Source organism: Nesoenas mayeri, assembly GCF_963082525.1.
Source record: "Nesoenas mayeri genome assembly, chromosome: 14".
Lineage (NCBI taxonomy): Eukaryota > Metazoa > Chordata > Aves > Columbiformes > Columbidae > Nesoenas > Nesoenas mayeri.
Genome location: NC_137556.1, coordinates 517,256 through 529,894, shown reverse-complemented (window position 1 = coordinate 529,894; position 12,639 = coordinate 517,256). Strand labels below are relative to the sequence as shown.

The following is a 12,639-nucleotide window of genomic DNA, read 5'->3' as shown; positions in this document are numbered from 1 at the left end:
TTTCTATACCAATGGCAACAAGCCGATCTTTGTGTTTTCCTGGTGTGAGCTGGTCCAGGTTGCACTTTTACAGCGTTTGCTGACCTGTGTAAAACCCTCTGCGGCCAACAGACGTGGCCGGTCTGCGCTGTGCGGTCGCGGCTGGGCGTGCTGAGGCTGCCCCAGCGGGCGCTCGGTGCCTGGGCCAGCGCTGCCCAGGGCTCTGCGGGGGACTGGGCGTGGACAGCAAAGAAACGTCGGATGCATTGAAATTTGGGTTGTAGAAATCGTACAGAACCTGCCTGGTTTCTGTGGGCAGATTTCATTGACAGGCTGTGCCCGAGAGCAGCTTTGCAGAGCAGCTGCCTTTTTCACGGCGTTTCAGGGGACGTTAAGGCTGGTACAGAATCTTGGGTATGGACCAAAGGGCGTTTTCTATCAGAACCAGGAGTTCTGGTTCTGGTAGAATAGGTGCAAAGTGCAATTAAGTTCTCTGGATCCTGACGAGCGCCGCGGTTCCCCCCGGTCAGCGCCACGTGTGGCAAGTACTGGTCTGGGAGCTGAGCTGGCGTGGTGGACACAGTTCAGCTGAGCTGGACCTAACAGAGACCGCACATCCAAATTCTAGTAGTTTGCCTCATTTAGGTGCTGAATTTAAAACTCTGGGTTTGTGTCCCCTCTGGGCTTTAGTGTTTGTGTAGTTCATGCAGTGCTGTTCAAGGCTGTTGTACAGACACCAGTCTCCCATGGTGCTTAACTAATGCAGCACAAATGTAGGAACAAGCCTTTATTTCTGCGCGTAGTGTGTGCTGACGTGCCCAGTCCTGACCTAAAGCGGCACCTTTCTAGCTCAGAAGAGCCAGGTCTGTGCCCTTCCTTGCGCTGGCCGAGGCGGCTGCTGGGAGCGGGGGCCAGGGCCGGTGTCTCCATCGCCCTCAGCTGCTGCTTCTTACACTTCTTTCAGATCCAAAAAGTTGATCCAGGAGTCAGATCAGCACCTGAAGGATGTAGAGAAGATCCTACAGAACGACAAGCGCTATCTAGTACTTGACTGCGTCCCAGAAGAGAGGCGCAAGCTCATCGTGTCCTATGTGGACGACCTGGACCGCAGAGGGCCCCCCCCGCCGCCCACCGCCTCAGAGCCCACCCGCCGAACAACGAAATAGTCACGAGATACGCCGAGCCAGGGGTGTCTGTTAAATCCAAAAGCTTGCATGAGCCATCTGTCGGGCTTATACATATACATACCGTGAGTATATTGCAAAACCATCTGAGGAGCAGAGGAAGAAGCAGCATTTGTGAACATAAAATGGTCTCTGTGTGGGGGGAGCAACAACACAACCCCCACGTTAAAGGTATTTATGGGTTTCTTTGGGGTGTGACGGGCGAAGCTCCGGTGTGGGCGGCGCCGGAGCTCTGCCGGCGCGGGGCTGCGCGCGTCACCCGCGGCGCTGGGCGCAGGCGCTGCCCGGAGCTCCGCTCGCCCATTGCCGACGGCTGCGTGCTGGAAACCAGAGTCCCGATTCTCTGCTTGCTTCACCCTTGTAAATGGAACTAAATCCATTAAAGCCAGAGTTAGAACTGAAAGAAGAGAATTAGGACTAAGAGACCAAGTTAAATTTGCTCACAGGTCTGCTCTGTTCCTTACCCTGTCCATGAATTAGAAGCAAAATCAGGTTGCTCTGCCCAAGTGAAAATTTGTCTAATAATTTTTACTCAAAGTGGGAAACACTTGGTAACTAACGGTGGTTACCGGAGCAGAACAGGACGGTTGTACACACACACTTTTATTAACAATAAAGCGATCTTTACATACTGCTGGATTAGACTGTGGATTCCCCTCTGGGCAATTCTTGTAAACTATTACTCCTGTTTTGAATGTTCAACTTGTGTTTCTAAAGTTTAATTTTGAAATGTTGGGATTGTTCAGTTTATGTATTTGAACTACAATAAACCAACCCTTTTTATATATGGATTGTACAGGCCTAATACCAGGTTTTGTTGGATTTTGTTGGACTTGTGAATTTATGAGTAAAGCAAACAACTGAAGTCATACCACCTGAATTCGTGGCTGTGTTTGGCGAAACGCTCCCCGAGGCAGCGGCAACGTTGGATTAACTGGCGGCAGTGGCGTCAAGGTCAGCGGACGTGCCGAAGTTATTTTCTCTTTTAGTTCTTTAGTCTTCTGCTTAAACACGAGGGTGAGGATGGTGGTGTCGCAGTATTCCCATCAGTTTCACGTGTTGAGGGATCTCTGGGGTGGGGCGGCAAGGCGCCGGTTCTTCCATGGCCCCGCGTTCTGGGGCCGAGCACCGAGCAGCCGGTCGCGGGTCGGACAGCGCGGGAGGCGCGTGCGCGGCTGGCACCCGAGCCTGCTCCCGGAACTCGGCGAGCACCTGCTCCGGGTGCCCCGGGCACCGTGGGGCGCCCGCTCGCCCTGGCAGCGCCGCGCAGCACCGCACAGCACCGCGCAGCACTGCTCTGCCGGTAACTGAATGCCTTGTGCTGCACTCAGCACTCCCTGCGGGAAGCCATGCATCTTTTATGGCTGTTTTAAAATATGGTTAACTTGTTCATTGGATGAATTACTATTAATTTATCTTGTTTATGGAGACCAGATGTTCATTAACATTTATTTATCTGCCGATGCTGTGGATAAAGCCGTTACACGCAAGGTGCAGGGGTGCGGGACACGCGGAGCTGCTCCGGTCCCGCAGCCCCTCGGCAGGGTCCCGCGTCCCGGCAGCAGGGGTGGCCGGGGGGGCGAGGGTGCCGGTTTCAACTCGCCGTGCTGGCGCTTGTCCCTTTCTTCACGTTCACTCCACAAGCTCTAGAAATAACTTAATGGCTGGTGATGGGCACAGGAGTCATCACATCTCATCTCTACTTGTGGAAGCGAATGACAACTTCCAGCCCTCATAATCTGCCCGTTCTGGCTGCGCCACGAGAAACGAACCCGGCGCCTCGATCCAGCACCGTTCGGTGGAGTGAGGTCGGTCTGCAAGGAGCTAAAGTGGTTTGGTTTCCATGAGAGGGTTTGATCAGACTGCTGCAGCCAGAACAGCTGCTTGACGGGCAGAACATCCCCCGCGGGTGCCCAGGGACATGTGGGACGACCTCCCTGCTGGTGCTGGAGCGCACGCTTTCTTTACAGGAACAAAGAAAATAATGTTTGTAAAAAGGCTTCATTTGCTCGTTTTTGTTTTGCTTTCTTTTTGAACCATTTCATTTTTTAAGAGAGTTGCTCCTGCAAGCCGGGACTTGTAACAACCTGAGGAGCCCGGCCCCGTGGCTTGTTCTGTGCTCCCTGCGGCCGGCTCTCCCCGCGCTCCCCAGGTCACTCATGGGGTGTGGGAGCGGGAGGTGGCAGCGGGTCACCTGGGGACGGTTCTGGGGACGCTTTGCCCTCGGGTCAAGCGAAGGCCCCGCAGGGACACGGCGCTGAGGCCGCCTCTGCAGGGCCGCCCTTCCCGCGCCGCTGCTGCGGGGACAGCGCTCAGTGTTTTCATTGCCTTTAGTACTTGGCTGTTGTTGCAGAAGCAGCTTCCAGAGTGACTGATTCAGTAGTTCTTTTTCCTTTTTTTATTGAACGTTTGCTCAAATAAAAGAGGGACCTGGACAATCTTTAGAGCCGCAAGGGGCAGCCTCGCCATGCAAAGAGGAGGAGTTACTGCTTTTATTATCATCATTGTTATTGTTATAACACGAGCACGGACGGCTTCTCTCGGAAGCAGTCAGGTGCTAACAGCAATAGACGGTTGGGTCATAAATTAGCAACTTATTGTTCATCATTAAAAAATGAATAAATAAATAAATAAATTTTAAAAAGAAAGAGAGAGAGAGTGTCACAAAATGCAAGAGCTGACAACAGAACAAGTGAAAATAATGAAAGCAAAAGACAACGAATGCAGAAGAAAGCCCCGGTTCAATTTGGTTTGCAATCAATGCAGTTTGGAAGCATCATTTATAAAGGTATTTTGTATACCAAAGAAGGCACCACAGTATCTACAACACCAAATCCCGGGGGGGCAGCAGCAGGTCCCCCAGCGCTTGTCCCCTGCACATCTCAACTTTTCCCTTTCGCGTTTGGTTTCGCTGTCTCTGCTGGTAAAGACACAACGACAACAGACAGACAGATGTGAGAAGTGGCAAACGGGACGCTGTTCTGATCCGGACACGGAACGGCTGGAGCGAGTTTGAAACAATCAGAGCGGGATGGCTGTGAGAACCCCCAGGGACAGGTGTCCCCTCCCTGCCGCGCTCAGCGGCACCAGCGGCACCGCTCGCTCGCCCGTGGCTGACGGTGCCGTCCCCGCGCCGTCCCTGTGCCACCAGGGACAGCGGCGCCAACACCCCCGCCCGCGCTCAGAGTAAATACAGAGCAAGGTGTGTGGGGAGCGCTGTCTGCCTGCAGGAACAGCTGGACACAGGACGGGGGGAAAAGGAAAACGGAAGAAAGAAAGAAAAGAAACATTTGAAATGGTGTGTTTACTAGTGTCAGTACACGGGATTCCTAGAGCATGACTCGTCCTTCTAGTTCACCTTGTCCTGGAATATGTACAGGTTATTTGTCGCTGCCACGGCAATGATATTCTCGGAGGGGTGCCAAGCTGTATGCAGGATCTTTTTGCTAAAGTCCAGACTGTCCACACTGATTTCGTCTTTCCTCCGCTTGCCGCCCACGCAGACCTTGCGGGGCTTGAGGATGGCGCGGGGTTTGCTGTTCTCCCGCGAGGCCTCCAGCGTCACGTCGCGCTTGGTGTTGCGGTCGAACATGCGGAAGAAGTTGTTGTAGGAGCCGGTCATGATGACGCTGCGAGGAGGGAGGAGGGACGGGTGACCGCGCAGCCCGGCCCGGGCACCGCAGGACACGGGGCACAACCGGGACCTCCCGTCCCGTCCTGCGCCGAAAGGCTCCGGCTCAGCGAGTCCCCACGTCCCTCTCGTCCTGCCCCCAGGGAACGGGTCATCCCTGCAGGACACCCCCGCGCACAGACCCAGCTTTACGGCAAACACCGAGCTGGCCCGAACCCAAGAGGCTCTGAACAGGCTGCCCGGGGCCCCGCTGGAGTCACCGTCCTCGCAGGGTTCAAGAGAAACGAGGTGCCCGGGGACAGGGTTGGGCAACAACTGTGATCTTAAAGGGGTTTTCCTACCAAAATGTTTCTATGATTCTGTGAATGACTTTCACACCTTTTTAGAGGCAAACTGAGTATCCAGCTGCACAGAGATTTGGATTAGATGTGGAATTTGGGCTTTAGGCCCCGTTGTGCCTCATTTACTCACTCTGACGGTTCAGAGGAGAACAAGTGCAGCAATCCTGGCAGGTCAGCGGGTCTTGCACCACCCTGCTGCTGGTTTGGTGTGATTGTGAGGGATCACTACCCCAGGTTTTGGCAATCTGGAGCCAAACGCACCCGCACCGTGCGCTGGGTGTGGGTGAAACGGAGACAGGACCTGAACCCACCCGGGAGAGCCAGAAGCCCACCCGGTGCTCGCGTACGGGGGCCTGGGAGGGGACAGCTCGGGGACACGGGGGCAGAGCCGCGCCGCCGAACCACTCACCTGTCGGAGCCGTTCCAGACGCACTCGAACTTGTCGAAGATGCAGTCGTTCTCGTAGAGCGAGCAGAGCTTGCTCCGCAGGTAGTCGTGAACCTGCCGGCACGGAGGGATGGGTGAGGCCCCGCGCTGGCCGGCACAGCCCGGCGCCGGCCGACACCGGCAAACAGCGGCACCGCTGTGCCCCGCTGTGCCCCGCTCACCTGGTAGGTCTCGATGGGCCGGTTCTCCATGTTCAGGTCCCACACCTTGACGGTGAGGTAGTCCCGGGTCATGATGTACCTGCCGCTGTGGCTGAATTTGACATCGGAGATGGAGGAGATGATCTCAGAAAAAAACGACCGGTTACTCGGGTCTTCGGGCTCTTCGAAAACTGCGGAGGAGGAAGGACAAGCGCCCGCGTCAGCCGCACGGGAGCTCCGGGCCGGGGGTCCCCACCGCCAAGGAGGCTCCGCTTGGGCTCTGGGGCCTCTGCCGGGCTTGACCCAGACCAGGAAACGCATTTTAAGGACTTCACTTGCACAGCTGAAGCTCCTTTGTTTTTAACGCGTGCAATCGTCAGAGACCAATCTATCACCAGCACCGCAGAGCCCGGAAGATTTAGAGCCTTGCCTGTCACTTCTCTCTCCAGAAATCAATGTGCAGCATAACTGAAAGTCAATGTAAATATTTTATAGCCACTGCAACCTACAGATTTAATCTGATCAGTCTTTGAGTAAATCACAGTTTGAACCGTCTGAAGGAGACTGATGAAGTTCTAAATTAAATGTATTCACAAATTTGATTTCAAAGTAACATAACTGAGCAAGCACGGCTTTAAAAAGCCACCAGGGAGCTGCAGCAAGGGCAGCGCAGGGACCCCAGCCCGGGCTCACCCCAAACCCGTTCCCAGCGCGTCTGTGCAGCCCCGTCCCAGCTCCGCTACGACCCCCCGACCCCCCGAGCTCGGGCATCCGCTCGGGCTCCCGCCCCGCACCGAGCCCCGCGCTGCCCGCGCACCCGAGCGGCACAGACAACAGCGCCGGTAAAAACCATCTCTCCACAATCAGAGGCGGCACCGCCCGCAGGACCCAGCTGCGGGTCCTTTAATCACCAGCAGGAAATCTGGTAACATGGCAGGTGTTTTAAATAAGAAAAGCGACAGCAACAAGAGGAACTGCAGATCTGAGGCAGTCTGGGTGAGCCCAAAAGCCGCAGGTCCTGCAGCCATCACGGCTGCTCTGACAGCTGCAGCGGCGCCGTCACCGTGTGTGAGCGTGTCAAGGCTGCAGGCGTTCAGCGTACAGGAGTAAGAGGGAAGTGCTGCTGATACTTAGGAGCAGAAAACGCTGAATTGCAGATCACCTGTTGAACAGGAAACGCCTCAAAATGAAGCCGGGACGGCAGGAACCTCATAAAACGGGAAAACAGAATTTAATAAGGGAAGCACAATAACCAGAGCTGGCCCCAGCAGCACACTGCATCTATCTAAATAAACCTGACTGGACGTGCAGTGCTGTCTTCTGCATTTCTATTAAATATGGACAGTTATTAAATGCCTCAGTTGGAGGATTCGCCTCCAAAAGCCAATGTTGCTTTTCATTTTGAACTTTGATGAACCATCTCAATTTCCACTCACACATCTGCTGAACTGCAACTGACTGCGGCTGCTGCTTCCGAGGGACGGGGGGACAGCCCCGAGGGAACGTCACCGGGGTCACGGTGCTCGCCGAGGGCTGGCGGGACACAGCAGCGCCCAAAGGAAGGGAAATACTGCGGGCACTTCTGCTGCTGAAGTGCCAGGAAAACGAGTTCTGTTGGCTCCTTAATTGCGCTCTGAGCTGCCCCGGTAGGACCGCGCGGCAGGGCGGGAAACGCGAGAACAGAAAGGCCGCGGTGCTCGGGGGCCGGGAACCTGCTGCTCGGCATTTCCAGAGCTCCAGGCAGCAACCGAACCTTCCTCTCTCTGCACCCACTTTATTCCAGTTTAAGAGCGGTATCAGGCTGCGCCTGCAGCTCCAAAGCAACAGCTGGTGTGTAAGTCCCTGTGGCCTCCAGGAAACCCCGCTCTGCAGCAGCGCTCCCTGTGTTCCGGCACTGACGGTGCCGCGGTCACCGTGCACCGACACGCAGCGACCCCGGGCCCTGGCTGCCGAAATGTCCCCGGGGGGTTTGTAACGTGCACCCAAAGACCTGGGGCTGGATCCCGGGGCAGCTGCTCCTCGGGGCCAGGCAGGACCACCCAGCACGGGCAGGACCACCCGGCGCGGGCAGGACCACCCGGCGCGGGCAGGACCACCCGGCGCGGGCAGGACCACGGCCCGGCACAGCCGGGGGCCGGGCAAGGCGGCCGGGCAGACCTGAGCCCAGGCTGGGCTCCGCGCTCCCTTTTCTGGGCTCTTTTGCCCCGAGGGGCCGTCCCGCGGGGGTGTACTCACACTTGGCGTGGCGGTCGCAGAGCGCGGCGGTGCGCATGTCGCACAGCCGGATGGTGCCTTTGCTGCTGCTGTAGACGAAGGTGTTGCAGTGGTGCGGGTGGAACTCGGCGGCCGTGATCACCTCTGTCAGCTCCTCCATGTTGGCCGGTTTGATGTCCACGATGTCTGGCAGTGAGTCAAGGAGCTGCACTTGCACTCTGGCTGAGCTCCCTCCGGCCATCTAAACCCCCGCGGTGCTACCGAAATTCAGCGCTCCTCGCCTGCTTCCCAGACGTGCCCCACCTTGCAGCAGCGCTCAGCGCACCCGCCTGTCACTGCCGAAATCCTCTCCAGCTGCCTGAATGTGCCACGTGCCCTGGGGGTTTCTCGGTAGGAATCACTACACCAGTACCTCCAATGATGAGTGCCCGTTGTCACTGTTTCTGGTGCAGCAGTTACAGGGTGACCGGCACGGCCTCGTCTGTGCGGCTGGCTGGCAGCCCGCCACCGCGCTGCAGGGCACAGTGGAGATTGCCTCTCTTCTTCCCCAAGGCACCTGTCCTCCCCACCGCCCGCGGGCCCCACTCCCCTGCCCCACGCAGACCCTGCGGCAAACTTCAGGAACACCACCAGCCGGGAGGCAGAGGCAGCGACAAGGGGCTGAGCCCCGCGCCGAGGGAAGCGGCTCAGCACAGTGCTGAACGTGTCCGCCGGAGACAGCCCGGCAGCACGGGCAGAGCCGGAGGGCAGAGCCCCGGGGATGTCCCAGGGACGGATGTCAGACATTCCCAGCCCGGCCCCGGGCAGCCCCTGCGCCGAGGAACTGTGACGGGGACAGGGCACCGCGGGTACCGGCACAGAGACACAGACACGGCCCCGCCGCGTCCACACAGGTGCCCCCACCGCTCACCTTCACCGGGAACGTCACCCTGTCCAGCTCCCTCATTCTCCCGCCCGCCCTGCGCACCAAAGGATACTGAAACTTTGATTCATGATTTCGAAGTTCCACAGGTTTATCCTCAGGTCATCCGCTGACATGTAGGTCTCGTAGTCGCTGTTGACGGAGATGGAGTTGATGTGGTAGGTGTGCGCGTTGGCAAACACCCTCCTGGGGGTGGCCTCCACCATCAGGTCCATGGGCCGCAGCACGGGGACCTGCAGGGCGGGAGCAGAGCGTCAGCACCCAGGGACACGGTCCGGCTGTCCCACCGACCCGTGGCAGCGCCCAGCATGGCCACGGGCGGCCTGGGCTGGCCGCCCCCCCCCACCCTGCACCCTGTCCCCAGGGACCCCGCGCCCTCCCGAGCACGTGCGCAGTGGGACACGCGGAGGCCCCTGACTCTGCACAGAGGTGCCCGCGCGGGCAAACCCGCCGTGAGCGCCGCGGCAGCCGCCGCTCCAGCCCCGGGCAAACCGCTCCCAAAGCCGCTGCCTCCTTTTGTTACCATTAACCAGTCTGAAATTCCCGGAGCAGAAATACACGGCTTGAGAGAGCCAGGTCAGCACGGGGTCTTCTTCTAACTTTTGCATTGCTCCTCAGTGAAGTGACACAGGGAAGAGATGAGAAGAGACAGGGAGAGGGAAGACACGGGGCTGGGACAGACAGAGGGAACAGGGGACACACATACGCCTTTGGATGAAGCAGCATAACTCGTGAACATTGGGGGATGGAGAGATGCAGCAAGAACAGCGGCTGCGAGGAGCAGCGTCAGTAATAACTTCAGACAGAACGCTCTGGAGGCAAGTTAATACCCCAGAAAGGTGTCAGTCTGCGCTCCCGCTTGCCAGCGAGACATTCCCTGAAGCTACTTCATTACCGTGTATATTATCTGTGTGCTGCCCAAAGAGATTTCCCATGGCTGCAGAGGGGGGGACAGGAGTGTGACAGCCAGCTCGAGTGACACTAGAGCACAGGGACTGCCAGCTCGAAGCCTGAGCCTGATGTGACGAGCCTGCCTGCTAATTCAGCCTGACACCGCCAATGATGCATCGTTTGCCGCTGACGGACTCCGCGCAGCCATCTGGGGACGCGGGCTCGCGCGCCGCTCAGGATCGCAGGGCCACGCCGGCACTCGGACCGTCGGAAACGCGACGGGTGTGCAGAGGGACGGTTCGGCAGCTGCACAGGCTGCGCCGGCACGAGCCCAGCAGAAGCTCCAGCAGAGGACGCGGCTCCGTGAGATGGTGCTCGCGGTCCAGCACCAGCCTGTCCCCGCGGTGCCGCAGGAGCCGCGTCTGTGCCAGAGCCTGCGGGGCCGCCGCTGCCCGGCCTCTCGCGCGCACAGCGCAGATCAGCGCTCCAGCCAACACGATTTCACAAACGTTACTTCCGAGCCAGTCTGGAACTTGGTCCGTCACCAGGTAAAACCCCATGAGAGGAGCTAACCTGGTCATTCGTGAGTATTTTGTTAAGGTGGGACTTTCTATCTGCTAAAGCAGCCAGAATCTGCGCTGGAATATAGAGAACAGCAAGTGTCCATGCCCCTTCTAACCACGTGCTGCAAGCTTGTCCTTAAGAGTATCAGCAATCAGTGTGTACAGCTGAAAGCATCACCACTTCGGGGCCGGAGCAGGCGCCAGGGCCGGCGGCGCCCGCGGGCTCGGGACGTCGCGCCTGCGGCAGCAGGAGAGCCCGCGGCGGGCGGCAGCGCCGCGGCGATCCTCAGCGTACACAGCCCCCCTCCCGCACCCCGCTCCAATTACCCAGCCAACCTGCAGGGCAGGCTCTGGTATTATATATACCCGTTATTAAAGGGTAATTCAGTGTAACAAACCGCATCAAGTACATAGAAAGGCTGTCAAATAAAATAAACCTCTAATAAATTAAATTACTTCCTGTTTTCAGGAAGGGGGGAGGGCATGACAGTCATTTTTCATTTAAAACAAAATATGTCTTAATTTTTCCCTCTGCCTTCAGCAGGCACCCCCCGCAGAACAGCCAGTGCCGCCCATTCCCAGCGCACGTTACCCGCGACCCCTCTCCCCGCCCGGCGAAGGCGGCGCCTCCCCGCGTCAAACCGGCGATAACCCTCCCTCGGGCTCATGTGGCTGCGGGACGGCGGGGCCGGCACATCCCAGCCCGCTCCCCCCGCCGGAGCCGCGGCTGCTCCGGCTGCTCCGGCTGCTCCGGCTGCTCCGGCTGCTCCGGCTGCTCGGGCTGCTCCGGCTGCTCCCGCTCCGGACACCGCGCAGGAACACGAGTCGGTACACGGGAAAATGACTCCGGGCTCAGCTCCGCGATGGTGCGGTCACTGAACCTCCACCAGCACCAGCCAACCCGTGCGGGTCTGAGCTGCCCGTCACTGGGACCGAGCGGCGACACAAACCTCAGCACAGCCCCACAGGACTCGGCCATCTCACGGGACACAGCGCAGGCCAAAATTCCTAAAGGCTGTGACCACAACGGGGCCGGCTCCGAAGAGACAGAACAGAGAGACAAGCGAAGCAGCAACGACACGTCAGCCCCGAGAGCCGCTGCTGCAGCCCCGCATCACCCGGGGCAGCCCTGCGCCCGCACCGGAACAGGACCCGCACCGGGACAGGACCGCACCCGTCCTGGGACAGGACCCGCACCGGGACAGGACCACACCCGTCCTGGGACAGGACTAGCACCCGTCCTGGGACAGGACCCGCACCCATCCTGCACCTGCGCCAGGACAGGACCACACCGGTCCTGCACCTGCGCCAGGCTCCACGAACACTCGAAAAACCAGGGCCAGTTCCCAAGGGTTTCTCACATAAGGCTGAGCATCAACTGCAAGCAACTTTCACCATCTGTACCCCCATTCTGAAATAAGTTTGCAGAAACCCCAAAGAACAAACATTTTTCTTATTTGAAGTTAAAAACCCTGAACTGTTCATGCTGATCTCATTGGAAGTACATTCCCTTAGAGATGTGAGTGCTTGAAAAGGTATCTCTTATTTCTCCCCCTGCAAAAGTGTGTAGAAGCGCGGCCATGTTACCAAACTCCAAGTCAAAGAATCCAGACCTGTCTGATAACCCTGCCCCGCACACTGTTTTTACGTGTCCAGACACCAGCAGTGCAAAAAAATATTGGAAAGGTCAGTTCTGGTCATCGCATTTCAAGGCTGCTCAGCCGGGGCTGCCGGCGCAGGTCTGCAGCACCACCTGTACCCGCTGCCGGTACCCGCCGCCTGTACCCGCCACTGAGATCCCCAGGCACAGGGTGAGCTCTGACTGAATTAACAGGGCACACGCGCCTTGGGCCTGAGCTTGCTCTTTATATGCTAATTAAATATCACAAACAGCTGTCCGCCCGGCCCAGGGCGGCACTGCAGAAGAGCAGATCTGCCGGCACCGCTGCCACGAGCTGCCGCGGGCGCAGCGATGGGTGCCCAGCGGCGGGCGCCGCCTCCGTGTGCCGCCCCGGCCAGGCCCACAGCGCTCTGGGACAGACGCACTCCCGGGGCACAGGGCTTAATGGGGTCTGTGCATCCAAACCCCTCGCCATAAACGGAAAACACAGCCTTGGGTGTTTACAGGAGATTTGGGAGGCCAGTTTCAACCTCCCTAGGCTGAGAGGAAAACTCATTTAGAGAAAGCAGCCCTGCTCCGAAGCAGGTGCGATCACAAATGCACTAAGCAGAGCTCATTAACCGCCTCCTCGCCAGGATGGGCACGCCGGGCGCGCAGCAGCAGCACCGCGGCACCCCACATGAGCCAAGCTGTGGCTCCTCGTGGC

At 58.3% G+C, this 12,639-nt stretch overlaps 2 protein-coding genes across 8 annotated transcripts in view; one reads left to right on the top strand and one right to left on the bottom strand.

Moving 5' to 3' along the window:
- The window catches only part of TCERG1 (transcription elongation regulator 1), a 29,402-nt gene extending 27,445 nt beyond the window's left edge, over positions 1-1,957 (top strand). For all 6 annotated transcript variants that reach the window (XM_080353244.1, XM_080353247.1, XM_080353246.1 and 3 more), the window contains one exon: positions 944-1,957. In XM_080353244.1, the coding sequence (XP_080209370.1) occupies positions 944-1,145 (202 nt within the window). In that variant the 3' untranslated portion in view covers positions 1,146-1,957. The remainder of the gene's footprint in view (positions 1-943) is intronic.
- Positions 1,958-4,512: 2,555 nt separating this feature from the next.
- Positions 4,513-12,639, bottom strand: part of PPP2R2B (protein phosphatase 2 regulatory subunit Bbeta) — a gene marked incomplete at both ends in the record, with an annotated part of 56,189 nt that continues 48,062 nt past the window's right edge. For both annotated transcript variants that reach the window (XM_080352930.1, XM_080352931.1), the window contains 5 exons: positions 4,513-4,792; positions 5,545-5,636; positions 5,744-5,913; positions 7,958-8,122; positions 8,914-9,091. In XM_080352930.1, the coding sequence (XP_080209056.1) occupies positions 4,513-4,792; positions 5,545-5,636; positions 5,744-5,913; positions 7,958-8,122; positions 8,914-9,091 (885 nt within the window). The remainder of the gene's footprint in view (positions 4,793-5,544; positions 5,637-5,743; positions 5,914-7,957; positions 8,123-8,913; positions 9,092-12,639) is intronic.